Source organism: Epinephelus moara, chromosome 13 (genome assembly GCF_006386435.1).
Source record: "Epinephelus moara isolate mb chromosome 13, YSFRI_EMoa_1.0, whole genome shotgun sequence".
NCBI lineage: Eukaryota > Metazoa > Chordata > Actinopteri > Perciformes > Serranidae > Epinephelus > Epinephelus moara.
Window position 1 is genome coordinate 7,537,051 of NC_065518.1, and position 22,167 is coordinate 7,559,217.

The 22,167-nt window shown below is 42.2% G+C and overlaps 1 protein-coding gene across 1 annotated transcript in view; it reads right to left on the bottom strand.

Annotated features, from left to right (window-relative positions):
* The window catches only part of sema4gb (sema domain, immunoglobulin domain (Ig), transmembrane domain (TM) and short cytoplasmic domain, (semaphorin) 4Gb), a 57,268-nt gene extending 37,278 nt beyond the window's left edge, over positions 1 to 19,990 (bottom strand). Inside the window, exons 1-2 of the mRNA XM_050059813.1 lie at positions 19,921 to 19,990; positions 8,894 to 9,168 (exon numbers count right to left, since the gene is read on the bottom strand). Coding sequence (XP_049915770.1) covers positions 8,894 to 9,038 — 145 coding nt within the window. The 5' untranslated portion in view covers positions 9,039 to 9,168; positions 19,921 to 19,990. The remainder of the gene's footprint in view (positions 1 to 8,893; positions 9,169 to 19,920) is intronic.
* Positions 19,991 to 22,167: the final 2,177 nt, after the last annotated feature.

Below are 22,167 nucleotides of genomic sequence, written 5' to 3' on the forward strand. Positions count from 1 at the left end.
TGTCTTCACAATTTATTGTTTCTTATCTTTGAAATTAAAGAAAATAAAAGCTTTGTTTCCACTGAGGGAAATGGTTTCAGCTTACAAAAATAGACAAGATGTCTGCGTCGACATGTAGTTCCATATCTGGGGAGGTGCATGTCAGACTACGTCGATGCAGAACATATGACGTCAGTTCGATGCATAAGTGCAAATCCAGCTTTAGTCTTTGTTTTGTTTAGTTTTTATTAGGGATGGGAATCAAGAACAAGTTCCAGTTAAGAACCGCCATGTATCTTACACTGCACGCATGAGTGTTACTGCTTCCCAACCGGGCAGCATGTCTGTGTCAAGTATCCCGATACAATAACATCAGCACCATGTAGGCAGGCTTAGCAGATTCCATGTTTCATATTGCAACTGAACATTGACTGCATACCTGACTGTATGGCCACAGTATTGACGTGTGACGATTTACCTATGTATACCTATATATCCATCCTTAAAGGTTGAGTTCATCCAAATGACATTAAACATATTTTCTCACTTTCCTCTCACTCCATGAAGATAGATTTGGTTTCATCTGCCCAGGTTTTGAGAAACAGACAAAACAGATGTCAACAGCTTTCCTCATCAGAGGGTAATGTTGATATCGTACATGTAACATTCGCATGTTATTATGTAGCAGATACATTGAAACTAGGAAAGGATCATGTTTTGGCTTAAAATACCAGGTTTTGGTGCCTCCTTCCAAGCAGGAAACGCAGCAATGTCTTGGTAAAAAACATCTGTTTTTCCTGGCACTATCCCCACTGGAAAAACAGTGACAGGTCGCTACAACACACCCACATTTGGTGCCTCAAAAGTTGCTGGAAACACAGCAGTGACTCAATAAATCACAACCACTATTGTTATGTGTATTGGCCTTGAACAATGGTCAGTTAGGCAGCTGTCTCACCTAGCTGTCACGCCATCCACCATTCCCTCCACCTCCTGATAAAAAGCCATAGCTCATATAATCTTGCCTCAGAAACTTGGGTATAATATGCATGTGCAAATGTAACGTATTCATGGTTTTCAGACACGTAGAATGCGACATTTTCTTCTGGCAACTTGGCTGGAAGGTAAATCGGACAAATGCATTCGGTCTGTAGTCCACAGGTATCTCCGCTTGGTGTTCTGTGGAACCAAACAAAGAGTGTGAACAGTGAGGTGCAGAAAAAAATGACATGTATTGCTCTTCTTAACGACCATGGATGCTTATTGATTGGTGGCGGATCACATGGTAGCGCGGTGTCTGCAGTGATGCGCCGGACTGTCTTGGTGAAGAGGGAGCTGAAGCGAAGGTGGAGCTTTTGATTTACTGGTCCATCTACGTCCCAACCCTCACCTATGGCCATGAGCTCTGGGTAGTGACAGAAAGAATGAGATCGCGGATTCAAGTGGCCGAAATGAGTTTCCTCCGTGGCGTGGCTGGGCTCAGCCTTAGAGATAGGGTGAGGAGCTTGGACATCCTGAGGGAGCTCAGAGTAGAGCCACTGCTTCTTCGCTCCAAAAGGGGTCAACTGAGGTAGTTCGGACATCTGATCAGGATCCTCCTGAGCGTCTCCCGTCAGAGGTGTTCTTGGTACGTCCCACTGATAGGAGGCCCCAGGGCAGACCCAGAACACACTGGAGGGATTACATATCTCATCTGGCCTGGGAATGCCTCAGGGACCCCCAGGAGGAGCTGGAAAGCGTTGCTGGGGAGAGGGACGTCTGGGGTTCTTTGCTTGGCCTGCTGCCCCCAGGATAAGCGGATGAAAATGGATGGATGGATGGATGGATGGATGGATGGATGGATGGATGACACAGTGTCCGTTCTTTGTCTGTTTGCTGCATTCTGGATCGACTCAAATTATCCTCGGATCTGAATTCAGGCTGAGCCAGATTGTCTCGCATGGATACCTTTTCAGCCCCTTAAAATGAGAATACAACATGAACATTTATGTAAAACTCATGCCTTTAAGTTGACCCTAAAATGAAAACCAACCCATTTTTTCAGGAGGCTCATGGTTTAAGAGAAGTAGGAACTTCCTTGTATGTGCTCAGTTCTTCATAAATGAAGATGTCAGCTACTGTCAGAGAGATCGCTTGTTAAGCATCTCGTCAAAGTGGCAGCGTTATGTTTTTTCTTCTGAAGGCATAAACACAACACCTTTTTCAGAGCTTGTGTCAGATCCAAAACTTTCATAGGACTTTGTTCAACCGGGGAGACTGCGGAGTGAGATGAAAGACAGCCAAGACTTTCATCTTCAGGAAAGAAAGCCAACCCGCACATACAACACACAAATAGTCCCCGTGTTATTCCAGGTCTCACTAGATGCTATCAGTGAATCACCAGTAAGATCTTATCGGATTCACACATCAGCACTGTATCAGAGGGGAGTAGGATCAAAGCATCACGGAGGTCTCACTGGATTTAATGGTCAAATGCATGAAACGGCGCTGTCACACCGAGATTAAACAACTTCAGTCAGAGCAGCGACGGCCGAGCTGATAACAATGTGAGGAAATCATAAATGTTTTCTGCCCTCAAAACAGATGCAGCAGCTCAGGCTGTTTGCGAGGACAATAATAGACTTGTCTGAACAATCTCCTCAGTGCTGTAATTACAATACTGTATAAAAATAATCTCTTCATCAAGAAAAAAGCATTATGATGGCAGGTTTTATTATAAGCACCACTACAACAATAATAGAACCATAAGGAATCTTACTACCAAGACCTTTTTTGCCATCTCAGCTCGTCATCGCAACCTCAGACAGCTTACAGTGCATCAATATTTCACAACTGCATTACTTCAGGTCTGGTGGCAGAGGCACAGAAAGCCAAAGCAGGAACCCCCATGGGCACACAGCAGAGTTCAGCACGCAGTCAAGCATTAATCTCACCTCAACACTGTCTCATAAACACACAAACAAGCTGAGTTGTCAAATTTGCCCATTAAGGCTGCACACAAAATGCTAATTTGACATAGCCTACTATTAAACCATCCTATTATACAGAAATGATCTCAGACATTTTCCAAAGTACATAACTGAGATATTTTACTCCATCTGACACGGACCTTGTTGAGTCCTTGTCTACAATCATGAAAACTGCCTATTAACATCTAGTAGTTAGTGGGGCTGCCGCCTAATGATCACACTCCTTAGTCGACCAGAAAGGTTATTAGTTGGCAAGATTTCTCGGTCGCAAAACAAACTTGAAACTCTATGGTGGTGTGCCTTGTCAACATAAATCAAAACCTATATGACTGGACCATGTGGGAATTTAATTTGAAAGGACAGACACAGGAAGTGACCACGCTCAGNCTATTCTTTCTCACACCTTCAACTCAAACCACCAAAATACATAATTTAATAATTATATTAATATCATAAACATGCAGGCAACTAGTCGACTAATGGACCTAAATGACGACTATTGGTCGACTAGGAAAATTCTTAGTCTGGGGCAGCCCTAGTAGTTACGTTAGCTAACTACTTGTTAACTGGTTACGTTAGCCAGCAAACTGGTTCTGATAATTTTGCAGTCTGCCACAACAGCTAATCCAGGGGGCTAATTTTTGTGTGAAGTTTTGTTTATTTGGAAAGCCTTAGGGAGCTACTGCTGCTCGCCTTGATATATAGCCATATGTCGTTTTGCTCAGGATTAGTTTCCTGAATTCCTACAAAGCTCCTGTGTTCAGCGATGTAAAATTCCTGTTTTTGTCTGCATAGAGAGAGCATAGATAGGTTTCAGTTCAGTTCCCTGTGAGGAAGAGTTGTCTGCCAACATGGACAGTTTAATTCCCTTTTCATTCGGAATGAAAGTTCATTCCTATTAAAAGTGATCTTGTAAACATCTAATTCAGAATGAAAATGGCCAACACGATTGAAAATTCATTCCGATGTAAGGGGCTGGAATATTCCGTTTCTAAATCCGAATGAAAGAATTTCTCGCACTTGTATACACTCATTCCTCTTTAAGTTCATTCCGGTCTTTCTGCGCATGCTCGTTTCCTTGCCCTTCTGGAGTGATGACATATATAGCGTGCGTGCGACTCGTTGCACTCACCGGTTTCCATTTGCCAAAGCACGGTCTTCTATCTCCCTTCTTCGACCTTCTACCTCTCTTCTCCTCCTCAACAGACGGAGCATTAGCAGAACAAGATTGTTGTCGTACTGCTGCTTCAAGAATATAAGCAAAACAAGCCCGAAAAAGGCACTAAGAATGGCGCTGTCAAGCATCTTGTTATCCGGAGCGAGGACTACGGTGTTTTCTTCCGGTAAACGTAAACACGTAACATCCCCCCCGCCCCCTATCCAATCAGAAACCTTCCCTGCCCCAAACCATGCGTGGGCCCGAATAAAGGCGATTAAAAAGCGATTAAACTGATCTCCCGTGTAAACCCTCATTCAGAATGAATATTTCCCATGTAAACTACCTGAAAGAATTTAACTCCGAATGATTTCATTCAGATTTATTTCAAGCCATCATGCAACCGCACCCATTGTAGATATAGCATACACTTAAACTACTGATTTCGTTTAGATGGCTAAAACACATTTTGCTGCTGCCCCCATTCACAGCAGTACATTGCCTAGCTTCTGTGGCTGTACTCCAGTCTGCTTCTCCAAAGTGGGGGAGCACCAACCGGCATCTACTGTAGGTAATACACTGACTATGGATAAGAACCTCATACATCCGCACTTCAAAAAATTCGCACAATCTCTTCAAACCTGCATTATTTGATTGTTTGTCCACTTGAAGGCGCACATATTAATAGCAAACAGCTGCCTATTTACACAGTAGCATTAATTTGGAGTTGTATGTTTGGTCATGTGGTTGCTCTCCTATTTTAAAGCTCTGCTTCGGTCTCCAACTCCACAGGGAAACATCTGCTCTCTAGCTGCTAAATGCTCCACTATGTTCACCAAATTGGTCTGTCTGTCGTTTGTTGCCGGGCAAGTGGCGCACAGTTGGTATATTAGAGGTTTTTTTACTGGAAACAGCTGCCTGCTACAGCTGGAAATCAGGCTGAGACTGAGTAAAGATGTGGGCCGTAAAACAAAGAGCTGAAAGACCCTGAAACACACCAAGAAGCTGAGGAGAACCGCGGGGTTGGGTTAATCACTAAGAGCGATCCCTTCACATTACACATAGTCTTTTAATCCATTGTTAATATTGATTGCAGCAGCTTTAGGTAATGGATGAGAATCCTTACTATCACCCTGACTGAAAAGCAGTACCATGATTTATACATTTCACCAGTGTAAGGATCTTACACTATGCGGAGTCCTTTCATTTTCCTTTCCTCTATCGTGGGTTTTCAGATACACCTGTCCTTCAAGATTTCCATACGGGAGTGCATTGAGTCATCTTGTGTCATTTCCCTTCCTAGAAATCTGAGCTCCCTCTGATACAGACTGTCCTTGTACTCCCACTCACACAGGCTATCTATAAAGCGTCCTGTACATTAATGAGTGCCCCCTCACCCCAGCTGAGAAACATCATACATATCCTCCCCCTGAGTCTCCCATAGGTTGTGACACCTTCCTACAACATCCATCCTATTTCCATATAGCCTACTGCACACCCAGGCAGACATATCATCATCATGAGGTGGCGCTCTCCACCATCCCCCCCCCACCAAAAGTGATATGTGTCACCACAGGGGAAGTGACTTTACATGATGTGACTGCATGCATGCCCAAACATTCCTCACCCCTCACACACATGCAGACACACATGGAGAGTGATGAAACGCATGCTGACACACGTGCACACCCTGCACTCTCACATGCACTCCCTCGATGATTAGGAAGTAGGTCAAGGACAACTTTTGAGGGCAAAGAGAAAAATAAAATCTGTGGTGGTGAGAGACTAACTCTGGCTGCAGCACAGAGAAGTGCCCACAGTATGTATGATTTATAATCCGAGGCAGAGTCAGAGATGTGTAAATAAATAGCCGGGGGCACGACGATTGGGACGAGGCTTTCAGAATAGACAATGAGTTCTGCATATGATGCACTTAGAAACTTATTTAATGGGGCTTAATGAATTATACGTACGGCCCCATCTAATGAACTCTTCAGAGTTAATCGAGTGCGTCCTTTTCATTTGGCTGATAAATAACGGCACTGATATTAGTAAACAACTCACTACTGTCAGCTCCCATTGGTCTCAGGAAACAGCTCCACAACAGCAGGGGTGCTCCCAAGGGGGGGTCAGGGAGGGCCATGGCTCCCCCGATACTACAGCTTGTTTGCAATCATGTGACTCTTGTGACACGTAAAATTCAGACGGAGGGCAGGAAGTAATAAATAAATAGTAATGTGATGCATACAAAATGAAGACAAGTGATTTTTTTCCACAAATTAATCGATGTGCTCGATGTGGACACAGTCATCGTACGAATTTCTTCATCCTCTTAGAGCCGATAAAGGCGCCCCAGAGTCTGACTGTATCTATTTTGTGTGAGGTTGGGTCCACAAATGAAACGACTGCCATCTTGTTTTTGGGCACAGTAAAACTGCAGCAGTGTTTATCTAGGCGTCGGGTAATATAGCTTCACAAAGCCGACAGCAAGGACTACAGTATGGGATGGAAGAATAAAATCACAGTGTTAACTTTTACGAACAAGGCAAAACAAGGATGACGAGACGATAAGTCAACACTGCTCCTGCACTGCTGGATATGTGTCCCCTTTTCTGAAGTCCTGAAATACAGCTGTGGCTTTTAGTTTTGGTGCACAAGCCACCCCTATGAATTTTTTCTGGTGGTACCACTACAAAACAGTAGCTTTAAAAGTAGCGCCATGCTCAGTATTTGTGTATTTCTTAGTGCTGCAGGGTCTGCTAAAAATACTTTTCCCTGAATATTCTCTGCAGCACAACAAATCCGGTCATTGTAAAAAAAAAAAATTGGACCTTGAAGGAGGAATATTCACACCATTTCCTCTCCAGCAAAAAAACAAAAACAAAACATTTTTTCAGCCCTCTCTGTTTGGATAATACAAAAGCACAGTAAAACAGCCAAAAAAAAGTGTCTCCTCCTCTGTTGTATTCTCATCTCTCTGAGTGATTGTGATTCATAACGTCAAGCAGCATATCCTCCCATCTCCAAAGCATCATCTCACACTGCAACACTCAACAGCTCTTATGACATTGCACCGGAGAGAGCTCGGCTGGCAATAGAGCCGGGCCCTGTTCGCTCCACCCGTCCTCTAATAATACTCGTCCTCAGAGAATTGAGGAGGAGTGGAGAGGAGAGGGGTGGAGGTAAGAGCACAGCCATCCGATCAGTCTGCCAGCGCCGGAGTTCCCTTCCTCGCTGCTGCTGCAGCCTCTGCCGCAGTGATGAGGGGAGAGGGAGGGGAAAGGTGAGCCAGTGGCAAGCTGGAGAGGGGGTAAGGTGGGAGAAGGAAGGTGCTGATGATGTGGGTAAACACCCCCTCTGTGCCAAAATAAACCGACTCAGCAGTATTTTCTGCACGGACTCTAATCAGGTCTACTGCGCTCAGGTCTTCTTTTATGAGGGCTTCTTGTCTATTGTTTCATTAGAAGTGTTTGCTGAGCCGTGTGATCTAGGACAGGGCTTGAGAGAGGCGATTAATAACTCTGAGCATGAAGGAGCTGTCTTCAGGGCCGACTTCGAAAACTGTGCCACTTCTTTAACGGGGAGGGGAGGGGGGAAGGAGCCGGAGCAGCATCAAATAAGGACAGTGAGGTGAGTTTAGTAGGCTTGTGCACGTGTGTTTGCGTAGATGCATCGAGAACAGGGTTTAAAAGTCTGACACTGTGCCCCCCCCCCCTCCTCTCTATACATTAGCATCAATGCATTTGTCTGCAATATCATTATTAATTGTCTCATTTCTGTTTTGGTGATAACCATGTTGCAATAATGTGCAACTACAGTTCCCAAAATGCTTTGGGGGATGTAACCAAAGAGGACAATGTTACCATAATGAGTTATTCTGTGAGCTTCAGCTTGAGCCTGCTTATTTTTAGTCTATATTTTGGCAAACTGACACCATCAAAAGCATGCACTTAATAATGTGATAATTTGCAAGCAAGTTATTCCTTCATTCATTCGTTTTCTGTAACCACTTATCCAAGCTCACATTGGGTGAAAGGCGGGGTGCCCCCTGGACAGGTCTCCAGACTATCACAGGGCTGACACATAAGCCCTGTTTCCACCAAACACTTTCAGTATGGTACCTTTGGAACAAAAAGTAACCCTTGAGACATGGTTCCTAGACCCTAGCGTTTCCACCGCAGACAGTACTCTTAAATGTGGGCGGGGTTGTTGTCACTCACTGCTCCGTCCAGCTCTCACTGTATTTCCTTATTGCCGGTGGTACACAGATGGAAGCCTGCACCTTGTTTATCGTCCACAGAACGAGGCTGCACACCAACATTTTCAGAATAAAATACAACAGGCTGCAGTGAGAGTCTCTCCATGGGATATTTAAAAATAGCGGAATGACGCTCCCCCACTCCACAGTATGAACAGTGGTTACATGAGCCTCAAAACCAGCCACAACTTTAGAGTCACCAATTAACCTAATCTGCATGTCATTGGACTGTGGGAGGAAGCCAGAGTACGCAGAGAAAACCCACCTTGACACAGGGAGAACATGCAAACTGTGCACAGAAGGGCTTCCCCACCCCGGGGTTTGAGCCCCTCACTCCGGTTTCAAACCAAGAACCCTCTTGCTGTGAGGTCACAATGCTAACCACTGCACCACTGTGCACCACATGACAGCAGCTCCAACTGTTGATCACGTTGGTAAAATGCACATTTCTCTTTCACCTCATGTAGCATCTTTGCCTCACATCTCTACTCGCCTCACAGTCTCAAAACTGAACTGCGTTTCTCTCCTCACCTTTGGAGAAGACAGTCGTCCTGGGAGTGACATCCAGGTCCAGTGATGGGCTGAAGGGGAAGGCCCACAGCTGTGACAGCCTGGCAAGGAGCGTCAGGAGCAGCAGCAGGGGCAGCAGGGGCTGGACTGATCTCTGGTCTCCCATGTTTAACACACAGACCTGGGTCTGAGCTTTGATTGCTCTCAATTTGTTGGGCACAAAGAAGTCTCAGAAATGTGTATCTTCGGGTCAGAAGAAGCAGCAAGCAGATGCAGACACTGTGATTATCCTCCGGCTGAGAAAGAGAGAAACAACAAGTATAACTAAAAGTGAAATGATCCAGCAAGATCAATTAAAAACAACATTAACACTTGAAGAAAAAAAACACGAAGAAAAAAAACACTTGAGGGGAAATACTGTACTTATTAGTGATATTAAAACTTGATGTGTTAGTGGTAGAAGTACTCAGATGCTTTAATTAAGTAGAAGTGCCAATACAACAATGTTAACATACTCTATTACAGGTAAGAGTTAAAATACGGCTGAGATGAAAGCCCAGAATTATCGTTAAAGTGTACTTACAGTATAAAAATACTCATTATGTTGATAAATGGCCACTGGGGCTGATATATTATATTATATGTGACATTTTAGGTTGTTAATATTAATGCTTCAGTGCAGAAGCAGCATTTCACTGTTGCAGCTGGTTGAGCTGGTGCTTTATACACTGTCACAAAATACATCTGAGGGGTCGTGAGATGATTAATGTGGTAAGAAAGAAGAAAAAACAACAGAAGCCGAGAACATCACTGCTTGCATTTTTTATTTAATGCCATTATCTGGAGATCGCAAGTTAATTACTGTGTTATCTTGAGATAACAAGGCTTGTTTTCTTGTGTAATTTATTGCGAATCTCTACAAAACAAAAAGTTGATTTCTCCGGGTAACAGGATCATTTATCACGAGAGAACAACTTCTGTTTTCTAGAGATCACGGGATACTTCGGGGGAACTTGAAAATGAGCGTCGAGTTCATTTGCTCACACCTGATTTCAGGTTTCAGGTTCACTGTCATTTCTGGCCGGGGGGAGTCTCCTTAAATCAAGAGGACTGATCTCAGTGTTATCTCGTGATTGAAGTTCAGTCTGATGTACTGAAAAATAATGGATACACCATGATCTGACATTTTCAGTTTGAATCAATATACAGTTGTCAAGATGCCATCTATGCACCCTGGCATGGCAGTCCTGATCTCTGATAAAAGTAAGTGATAAAGGAAACAACCTTTTGTTTTCTCCTGATAATGGGTTGGTTTTCTTGTTTTAAAAACCAAAAAAGGGCTCCTATGGTCCATCCTCCTTCTCTCCATGACGTATAACGTAGCTCGCGTTGCAATAGATTTAAAGGGACAGGATTGCCTCAGGTATAGGTTGCATTTTCCGATACCCGATCCATCTGTTTTGATGATATCGGGGCCGATATTCGATCCAGATATCGGATCGGGGCATCCCTAGTAGGTTGCATACAAATATACTGACGTTTTGTAAAGTACCTGTATGTGCTGGTCTGGTCTACTGGCGTATGCTGGAATGTCTAACAAGCTAGTTAAGTTAGCAGTTTTCCTATCCACAAATGAAGTTCTCGTGAAAGTTCAGTCGGGAAGACGGTACTTTTCATGCTCAGGCTGTAAGTTTCTTTCTCACCCTGCCATTCAGTCCTTGCACATATGCTCACTCATTATCTCCAGGTGTCAGTAGCCCCTTTTACACTGCCAGATTTTCCACGAATGTTGGGCCGTTTTGCCGGCAAGCTGCGAGTGTTTAGACACACAGAGCTGGATTGGGTAGTCATATTGGCAGAACCCTTTTAGTTTAAAGACCGAGGTGGCCTTCTGCAACAGGAGGGGCTGTTGATGACACCGCACGTGCGACCCACTGGCGGTGGATAAACAGGAAACAGCTGATAGCAGGAATTAGCGAGCAGCTAGTAGCAAGAGGGAAACGCAAACCTCTCTCTGGTGCCCAAGCCCCAAAGACTTCTGTTAAATCTTCATCAGCACAGATCATCTGTACACTCATATTCTGTATTAAATATTATCTTTAATTAATTCTTCTGTCTCCCCTGATTGAAACAAGTGGCAAGTGCATGACCTATGTTAAAATACTTACAGTCAGAAAAATGGGGGAAATATTATGAAAAGGTTTTGAAAATTCAAAGTGTGTGAAACCTGTATGCACATTTTTTAGACTTTTCTTTAATCTTTGCATTTCTTAAAAAACATTGGACAACTTTACTGCTTTGGATTCTGAAGAGTTATTTAAACTAAACCATCTAAAAAAGGTTTATATCCACAGCACTACATTTTTATTGTGAAATCGTAATCTTAAAAATGACCATTAACTGTGGCTGCCCTTAAATGCTGGGCAGCAGAAGTAGAGAGCAGCAGAAAATGGAAAGTGAAGTATAACTACCTAAAAATTGTACTTAAGTGCAGTAATTTTAGTAAATGTACTTCCTTACTTTCTACAAAGCTGCACACATTTGGTGGGAAACAACTCAGAGAGGTTGTGAGTGCATCTCAGAGCTTCCAGAGACACTTTCACTTACTGCTCTGATCTGCCTTTAATGGTCCTCATGTTTCACAGACACTAATAATGTCTTTAAATATTTCGAAACATCCGCAATGTTTACGATGAACTTTGCTGAAGACTCGCTGTGTTTGAACTTCTTCGCCGGCCTGACAGCATGAGCTGAAAATGAGCTGCTGAAATGCACCATCACTCTCTAATTACAACCAATTAGCCAAAGTGAATGAGTAAGGTGCTGTTATATAAAAGGCCATTTAAAAAGTTTTGAGAGTTAAATAATGCACCCCTGTGATGTGATATTGCAACACGCAACTCCATCTCTTAATTAGCCGTGTGCACAGTGGAGCAGCATGACGGATAATCTAGAGATTAGGCCCCGCGCCATCAGCACAATCTCCGCCTGGCTGCCCCGTTCTCTGGCTCTGTCACTGATCAAAGGGTCAACGCTGTGAATCCCGCTCTGCAGCATTGTGACACTGGAGAATTCCCAGTTTAATCTCCACGGCTGCTAATCACTCAAAGCACGAAGCATAGTGAGGCTAATGATCTCTCTGTTAGCAGCGTGGGTGCTAAGCTTTGAAACCAACCTATACGATGATAACGTTAGAGATGAGAGGAAAAGAGATAGTGGTGGTGCAGGGATCCCCTCACCTTGAGTATATGTAGAGCTATTTCCTAAAGCAGCCTTTATCCGATGTATTGTCAATGCTTTTGCTGCAACACTTAGCATTGCTGTGTAACACTTCCTGAACAGATCAGCAGCCTGACTTTTGATTTACACTGAAGGAACAGTTACATGTTACATGCTCTGGAAGCTAAGTAAGGAGGAGTCCTACAGAAAATGTAGGAACACTATATTTATCATACACTTCATACATCATAGACCCATATTTGTCTTTTTTAAGGGTGCACAGGGAATCTTTAAGGGGAAGATAGCAGGTAGATGCCACATGCATGTAGTAGTGGTATCCATGATCTGAAAGCTGGGAACCTGAAGTTTAATTTGAGATGCAGCTAAGCACTGTGTGCATGTTCTTACACAGTTTCTACTGATAGATATGTGATAAGCATGTTTTGGTTAGGCGCCTATTCAGACTTTTAGTTTGGGGTGCATATGGGCTGAGAACATTATGATGGAAGTATTTGATGGCCAGTCCCTTGCTCAATTATGTCTCATAAGCTGTTGCAGCGATTTTGGAGTTGGTACCATTTGTTACACAGATCTGGTGCTACATTTAAGCATCTTTTTACCACTTGAGGAGTGATTAAAGTAGTTATACACTCCCCCAAAATACCACATTAAGACAGCAAGACCTTGAGGAAACCACAGAAAAATACATGTTGTGATTTGGTATCAAAAACGTTTGACATTTGGAGATTTCTGTAAGAACTGCATATTTTGGCAATTGGAAACTGCTAAGTTAAGTTAAGTTAAGTTTAAGTTTAAGTTTAAGTTTATTTACTTTATTAATCCCCCTGAGGAGAAATTCAACGTTCAACGTTTTCACTCTTGCTTGCACAAACAGGACCTATACATGCACAAAGTGGAGAGATGTCAGAGTGAGGGGGCTGAGGTTCATAAGGCTGTGATCATTCCAGATTTCACAATTGGTCACTTTATACTATCAAATCTGTTTAAAAAATGGTCTCACTACAATGAAATGGCTCTTATGGGAGCTAACATCTTCACATATAATTAACACTGGGCCAACTGAATCCACAAGAGTCTGATTCAAATATAGTAGGCGAAAAAATAACACATTTGTATTGCATGCAAAACTTGTTTTGCCCAAACCTGAATGGGAGTAGCATAAGGTGGGCGTGTCTGTAAAGAGGGGACTCATGAGTACCCAGAGAACCCATTTTCATTCAGATATCTTGAGGTCAAAGGTCAAGGGACCACTGTGAAAATAGTTATGCCGGTTTTTCTCTCACCAAAGTTTAGCCTAACTTCCTACGTCTTCTAGTTTTACTTGATACCAGTATCTTCACTGGGTTTAAAGGCCCTGACACACCAAGCCAACGGTCGGCTGTTGACCAAAGTAAGGCCGTTGGTGAGGGCTTGTCGCCCCAGTTGTGGTGTGTCCCGCATTGTCGGCACTTCGGTGTCGGCACCTTTTTGGCCGATTGAGCATGTTGAATCGGCGGCTGAGCTTGTCGGTGAGAGAGCTCACTCTGATTGGCTGTTCAGGTTTTATTTCCTCGCCCCTGTAGCGAGTGAATCTGCCTGTAGTGATAGCTCCACTTCACTCAGCTGCCGGAGCTAGCTGGGAGCGGCTAGTGGAGCGTTAGCCGCAGCATGACGGAATGGAAGCACAGCCAGTTAGCCTCCGCTAGCCTCTGAGCAAGCCCCGGCTCTACGTTTGGATCCAACCGGAGCACCGAGCCCTGGTTTGTTATTCAGGTTAAAGTGGGAAGAAGCAGCGGGTTTGTTGGGCAGCTGAGTGAAGTGGAGCCTGCGGAGGAAACACCAGGACCGTCTGGATGTAATAGTCCGTGGAGGGGCTGTGGCGCTCGGCTGCACAGATAGGAAACCCCTCGGCTGACAGGACGTACCACTCTCTCACTCCGCTCTCTCTCACGCAGGTGCAGAACGTATGTGCTACTTGGCCGTCGGATGTAGTCTGTGTAGTGTGTTCAAATGCAACTGACACAGGGCGATGTGAGGCGACGCAGACAACACAACAGTTGGCTTTCGTCGCCGCTAGTTCTCTGATGTCGGTTTGGTGTGTCTGCACCTTACAACTTAGCCTGCTACAGCCTCTTGGCCGAGATCACAAGCAGTCTCGCAGGTCTCTCAGGCATATATACAGTAGCACATGAAGGTCATGAAAAGCACCAGACAATGCTAATAAGTGTACATTAAGGTAAGATTATTTCGTCAAACAAATGTTCCCACAGCCAAGAATGAACACACTCAGATGGTCGAACCAGAAACTGTAAATAGCCAACAGCTGAGATCCATCACAGATACATGTACACAGAAAGAGTGTCAGTTTGAATTGTGAGCTCTTGATATATTTGAAGATTTGTGCACCACTTGCATTTTTGTGGACCCCAACCTTCAACCTTTCTCCTCCAGCGTTACACTTCCAGTAGAGCCCTTATCTCCAAACCTTTAGTGACTTCAAATCTATGCAGGGCACACATTTTGCCATTTGTTTAAATGTCATTAAACAGCAGATACCTCTTTGTGGCACCGAATTGTTGATTTCTTTTATGTGTTTTGCAAGACTGAGTCCCATGATTGCAAACAACTGCAGGCTGACGGATCCTCCTTTGTTTTATAACCATCAATACATATAATTATGACAACCGACAACAATAACCCGTGACGGATGAGAATCTCCATCACAAGGCTGCATCACAATTGTGAATTGCCTCCTTGTTTCAGTGAATTGTCTCCTTGTGTCAATGAATTGTCTCCTTGTTTCACATTGATGGTTGCTCTAAAGAGACAATTCACCCCAAAATGAAAAATACATATTTATCTTCTTACCTGTAGTGCTATTTATCAGTCTAGATTGTTTTGGTGTGAGTCGCCAAAGTGTTGGAGACATTGAGAAATGTCTGCCTTGTCTGAAATACAATGGAACTCATGTGCATCTACTCATGGACGAGAGGTTTGTGCTTGAGATGTAAACATTAATGGCGTCCTCCTGGGCTTAGCTGTAAGGTTAGTGGTGCTAGGTGAGCTAAGGGTAGATGCATCCTTCCTTCAACACAGCGATACAGTTGGCAGGCGTAGTAGTTCAGTAGAGAGAAAATAGTTCCTACGTGAAACTGCTCACAACAAGGTCTGTGGATTATCTTGAGTATCCGAGTCATGTTTTCTGGAAAGAGACATTGCTGTTGAGTTTTTCAAACATGTTCGGTTGGCGCCTTGAGCACCACAAGCCGAATGCCATCTAGTTCCAATATACTGGCGAGAAGGCCGATATCTCCGACACTCGGCAACTCACACCAAAACAATCTAGACTGATAAATAGCACTACAGGTAAGAGGGAAAATATGTATTTTTGATTTTTGGGGTGAACTGTCCCTTTAAAAGAGTACTCCACCGAATTAGCATTGCACTTGTGTAACATTGAAAGTCAGTCAAAATTCATGCATCATAATCAGATATACTGTCTTTTTCAATAAACACATTCTTCTTCCACCTGCTGCCTACATTACCCACAATGCAACTCGCACTTGGCTGAGAGATTCAGGTGTGTCATGCCAGAATCTGCTAATGTAGCCTCGAGCCACAAGCCTCAAGCAGAGATAAGGAGCAGGTTGCAGAAGTCTGGTAAGCTCACTTCCTTCGAACTCCACACCCTCCAGACTTTGTTCCTCTCAGCTCACAAAACCACCGTCTGCCAAAACTGTGTCAAAATCGAGGGCAGCAGCTGAACCAGACAGGCGGACACGCTGCTGGTGAGAGGCCCTTTGGTGTGGTTTTGTCAGCTGCTGCCCTCATCACACACACACAGCAAAAACACCATTGTTTCAACACATCTGCATTTGCGTTGTGCACTGCACGGCAAGGACGCTGATGGTGTTGTCTCACTGATGAAAGCATGGAAGCTCCAGGTAGGGAAGGTAAACACATCTGCCTTGGCAGCAGCACGACCGGTGCGTCATGCATGACGGGAGATGAGAGGAATCGAACAAAGCAGCAGGCGGTGTCTGAAGCACCTTTTACTTAGAAAAGACTATCAGTTTCTTCCTGTTTATTGATCCATAGAGCTGGTTTGCAACACAGCTGCCGGGACATTTAAGCCTAATTTTATTGATGCTCTCTGCCCTCTGGTGCTCATCAAACATCCTAAAATGAAGTCATAACTTGCCTACAGAGTATGAAGAGCTTTGCAGAGTATGATAAAGCTGTTTTCCAATATGAGCATGATTTGCAGAACACCTAGTGTGACATTCCTGCAGGAAGATCGATGAAACAGGTGAGCTGTTACTGTATTTCCCTTCAACTGATGCCACTTAAAATGCCAAACACACTGCCACACTTTCGCACTAAAGCCATCAAATGACAAAGACTGAATACAATATTGAGCGGATTATGTTCTATATATGCTACATGTAAGTACAACATTTCTACATTTTCTTCTTTCTTCACCATTGGGAGCTGGCATGAGGCTGAACCACAAATTGGATTACTCACACGTTAAAGGAGGAATGAGTGGGTTCACCCTGTGGGCCACATTCACTGTGATGTGGAGAAATCTTCAGACAAATCTTCTCAGAGGAGCATGAAATCATGATTGTGTCACAATTTATCTGCCTCTTTGTACATTAAAAAAAATACATTTAATTGAAAGAGTTGCTCTCAAACCTGTGCATTATGGGCTGTTCTTCTTCCATGTGCATGTACGACTATTACATTAATCCACATTATGATGACAGATCATTTCACCATCTTTGGAAACAAAAAATGGAGCACCTAGAGCCATTTCCTCTTCAGATATGTCTCATTTTGATTTGAACTTTTATCTTTTAACTCCATTTGTGACTCATTGGTAAACTGACTCTGTCCTTTCCTGTTATATAAAAGTTTACTTCAGAGGAAATCGCCCTCCTCAGCCTTGCTGTACTAATCTAATTTGCACATATTGGGGTGCTTGCTGTTTATTTGTCACATATTCTAATGTGTAAATTGATCTGCTTGGCACATTCCAGCCTTGAAAAAGACTTCAGTGTCAAGCAAATCCAATATAAACGCCCTGCTCCTCTCTACACTTATCTCCTGAGCCCACTTGAATCAGAGAGATCGGAGAGATGCGATTACACATTTCAGTCGAGTGTACCACTCTCTAATAAGGCACCATTTATGTGTAAAGACTGGATTTATTAATGGGTGGTACATAAATGAATAACTAATTACTACTGCTTTATAGATCAGTTACAAGCTTGTTTTAACAGGAACAATTGTTGACCTTTGACTCTCTGCAAAATGGGCTGCAGGAACCACAATTAATTTATGAACGACTTATAAATATTTCCAACTGCAGACTTCAGAAATCACTAAGAACCATTTATTAATGACTCATTGGCATTTACACGCATGTTATGTATCACTTTTGCTGATGCCTTATTGAAACGTAAAACTCCTTTATTAGTGACTCCACTAGGGATGCATGTGTGTCCGATATTATCGTGCATCCTTAGTATCTGTACTCAGAATGGGTGGAGTTTAAACCAGAAATAAATGCATGGGACCTAACCAGAAGATGATATTTTTAACCCTGAAATTCATATGGGTTGATCAGAAGTTGCTATATTATTTATTAAAAGATAATTTACAGAACAGTATCAGAATTTAGGTTTGGACCATTTTTGATCACAAGAGTAAGTAGATGAAAAACAGCTACCCAAATGCAGATTTTCCTCCATCACAAGTACAGATATTTACACATTTCACTTGGATGACACTCACACTTGTCAAAACTATAGTAGTAGTAATTGCAGTTAACTTGAGTTTTTCCTCTTTATGTTACATTACACTTCTTCTCCACTATATTTAAAAAGGAACCAAAGGGATTAGGGATGAGCGAGTACACCATTATTTGTATCTGTTAAACCTACTAAGTTATCTGTATCTGTAGTTGGCGGGCTTTATGTTGACAGTGGGTGTGGTTTAAATCAGAAGTGGGTGGGCCCTAACCAGATGTTGTCATTTTAAACCTGAAATTAATATAGGATGATCATCAGAGGTTGCTATATTTGTTATTTATTAGAAAAGTGTTTACAGGTTTGTGTTTCCCTCTTGCTACTAGCTGTGTTTCCCTCTTGCTACTAGCTGTTCGCTAATTCCTGCTATCAGCTGTTTCCTGTTTATCCACCGCCAGTGGGTCACACGTGCGGCATCATCAACAGCTCCTCCCACAAGTCTTCAACAGCCCCTCCTGTTGCAGAAGGCCACCTCGGTCTGTTTAAACCAAAAAGCTTCCACCAATATGTCTACCCTACGAGACGGAAAATTGGGCACCTCGGATCAACTCGCCAATCCGGCCCGGCTCTGTGTGTCTAAACGCTCGCAGCTTGCCGCCAAAACGGCCCAACATTTGCGGAAAATCTGTCAGTGTAAAAGGGGCTACAGAATTAGGCTTCAGATCATGTTTGATCACAAGAGTGAGAGACTGAACACAGCTACCCAGATGAGAATTTTCCTTCATCACAAATACAGATATTGACACATTTGTAAAAAGCACATTATCTGTACCAGATACTTTTTTAATCCAAGTACACGGCTAAACCCTAATATGTGTGTACTTTTTAACATATTTATCTGTCAGTATAGTTAGAAGTTACTTTTCAAATTCCAGTTTCACAGATATAATCAACCTGTAAAATGTGTTATGGATTAAACTATGCTAAAGTATACAAATTAATTTAAAATAGCTCCATGTTAACACAATAACACATCTGTAGCAATAATATAAGACACTGTATTGTATTATATCACACTGACCAGGGGTGGATCTTCCTGTAGGCAACATAGACAAAATTACAAAAACAAGAAGACAAATATACATATACCGTATTATTAATTATTATCATTATTTGTAATCTAAGTTGTTTATTAGGGTTAATTCCTCATTGGCCTCAAAGTGCATTTTGATGATAATATGTTTGTGCTTTTACTGAAGCAAGATTTGAATACAGGACTTTTACTTGTAACACAGTATTTTTACAGGATGTTCAAGTTAAGGTTTACTATAGCCAAAGAGATCATGTACTGTTTGCAGTCTTTTTTTTTTACCATTAACAAAGCCACTGGTAACAGCATTTAATCCCTTTATAAAGGGTTACTCATTAAAGTGGTGCCCAGATGATTTAATGACTCATTTCTAACCACAGCTCATCTCATCCATGTCCAGTTAACAGCAAATACACAGTTTTTGTTCAAGTTTTGATGGTTAGGTTTAATAAACTTTTTGCAACAAACCACTGGACATAGTCTAACAGACTATTATCTCCTTCCTCTCTTTCTACTTATCTTGTCTCATGCTTAAATTCACCTCTAATTCTTCCAAGACAAAGACATGAACACATCTTTCAACAGCTATGCAGCAACATATGTGTGATTTCCTATCATATATTTGACTTTAGGAACAACGCTCAGCTCTGATCAGGCTTCAGGATCGTCCTTGTATGAACCTGGTGATACAATAACACTTACCCTAACAGTAATCCATCAATACATTTAACTTCCACTAATGTGTCTCTGAGTAACAACACGCTTACACCGTCTGTATGCAGCCCGCGCGCTCTATGAACGTGCAAACATCCACCCATGTGCACCTGTCCGACCTGGACTGCAGCACAGAGAGGGACACAAACAGCAGCGCGCACTCTTTTATCACCTTCACCGGAGTGCAGACACATGTACAGAGAGTGTGTGCGCAGGAAAAGTGGGAGAAACACATGAAATAAAAAGGGCAGTAACATCAGTAACTGACTCACCTGCGTGTTTCCTGGAGTCCACTGATATCCTCTGAGCCGTCCTCTCTCCGCGGCACACCGAGCTGCTCTGCTGCTGCTGCAGTTACCCAATGATCACACACATCCCAGCCTCCCCCCACACACACACACACACACACACACACACACACACACACAGGATCCATAGCCCTTGTGAGTCGACCTACCTCATGTTTTGACCATACAGTTTCCTCATGTGGCCTTTACTTTGCCTTTGTTGTTTTGATACACAATCGTTGCGTTTGGGCAACTTTTGTTGCAGCAATTTTAAAATAATTTCAGAAAACTTCAGCAAAATATTTTCAAATATGTCCTGGTGAGATTATTATATACGTTATAGGCCTAGAATATTTTGTAGGGACAAGCTAAATGTGTTTTTAATGTCTGTAACTCACTGTTCAGTGAGGTGCTCCTGATTAAATTTAGATTAAATAGATTTTTTTAATGAACTTAGTGGGTGGCATAAAAAAAACAGTAAAATATATCATAATATCTCAGTGTTGATTTCATTAAGATACAAATGCACACAGAAATACAGCTGCAATATGTTATCTGACACCAGAATTCTTTGTAAATATTCCTACTGTCTGTAAATATAAAGTCTGTTTAGTATCCATGAGCTCTGTGCCTGGCTGTGACTGACCCCTGCTGGACAACAGATGGAAAGACAAAAAAATATTTTATTTATTTATTAATTTACCAAGTTTTCTCATGGGTTGAAATGTTTATTTATCACACCACTAGGACCGTCTTTGAAGGCATAGTCATGTAACAAATGTTTTACCTATATGTGAATGTTTGTTACTTCACTTTCATAGAAAAAGGAGACAAAAACAAACAAACAAAAAATGTGTAACTATGATATGATGTAAGAATTGTGCTTCAATGTTGCTCTAAATAAACATTTAAATTAAAAAATAATAATAATAATAGGGGGAGATACATGGACTATAAAAATATAATCAGATATTTGGTGTGGCCCAAAGAGATCTGTAGACCTGTCCCCCCTGTTTGGATGCTGGGTCAATGATGTCATGGCTCACTTGAAGTTGGAAAAGCTCAGATAAACCACTCAAGCATCAGTCAATAAATTCCATAAAGTATGGCAACCATTACTGGACTATTATAATAATGTCTGTACTTCAAGAAATGTTATTTAATGCCCATGTGTGCGCATTATAGTATGAAAATATGATACTGTTTCTGTTGCTGTTAATTCACTTGCAACACCTGATTATTATCTTGTATATTGTTATTATTATATGGTACATTCGTGTGTATTAAGTCTATGTAGTGGTGTTCATTTATTTGTCTGTGCAGGCCAGTCTTTGGGAGGGGCTGGGTGGGTTTGGATGTTGTGGGTACAGAGTGTACACTCCATGTTTCTTGTTTCTTGGTTCTTTAAAAAAAATACCAATACAAATAATTGAATAATAATAATGATAAAAAAAAATCAATTATATCTATATTCCATATTCAAAGATGGAAACCAAAAACAAGTGATGTATTAAGTTGGAAACCTTATGTGTTAAACAGGCTAAACTCAGGCTTTACAAAGGTGTCTGACTTGGGTATAACATGTTGAAGAGTTAAGTTGTTTGTAACAGAATTACAGTGATCCAAATGTGCAGTGTTGCAACCTACTAGTGGCTCATGTTAATACTAATTCGTTTTTATTAGTTTCAGGCATATGCTGTATTGTTTAGTCTAAGCAGACTTGTTTAAATGGAAACGTAGATAGCTGAATAGCCGAGTGGTACTCAAACCAAACCACTTCTTTCAAAGTATTTTTTAGAAAATAAATATATCATATCTCTGAGTCTGAGTATTTCCATTGATTTTACTAATAAATAGGTGATTGATAGTCTTAAGCAAACTTTCCTTCCCTTCTTTTGCAACAAACTATCTAATAAAATAAGACGGGCTATGTCCAGGATTTGCATAATGAATTATAGTGTACTTTCAGTATCATATCATAAAAAGACACACAGTGAGGTCAGATCTGTCTTCAGACGCCTCTTCCTTTCTTTCTTCTTCTTTTTAAAAATATATTATACTAGTCCATACCCATTGGTAGCTTTGTCACCTTCTACCTATGCCAATCCTCAATGCCTATGTGCAGCTTCACATAGATTGAACACGTCAGTGAGTAGAAAAACGTGGGACAGACAGAATGACTGACTGACAGAATGACACACTGACAGTTTCCGTGATTATGTACAGCATACC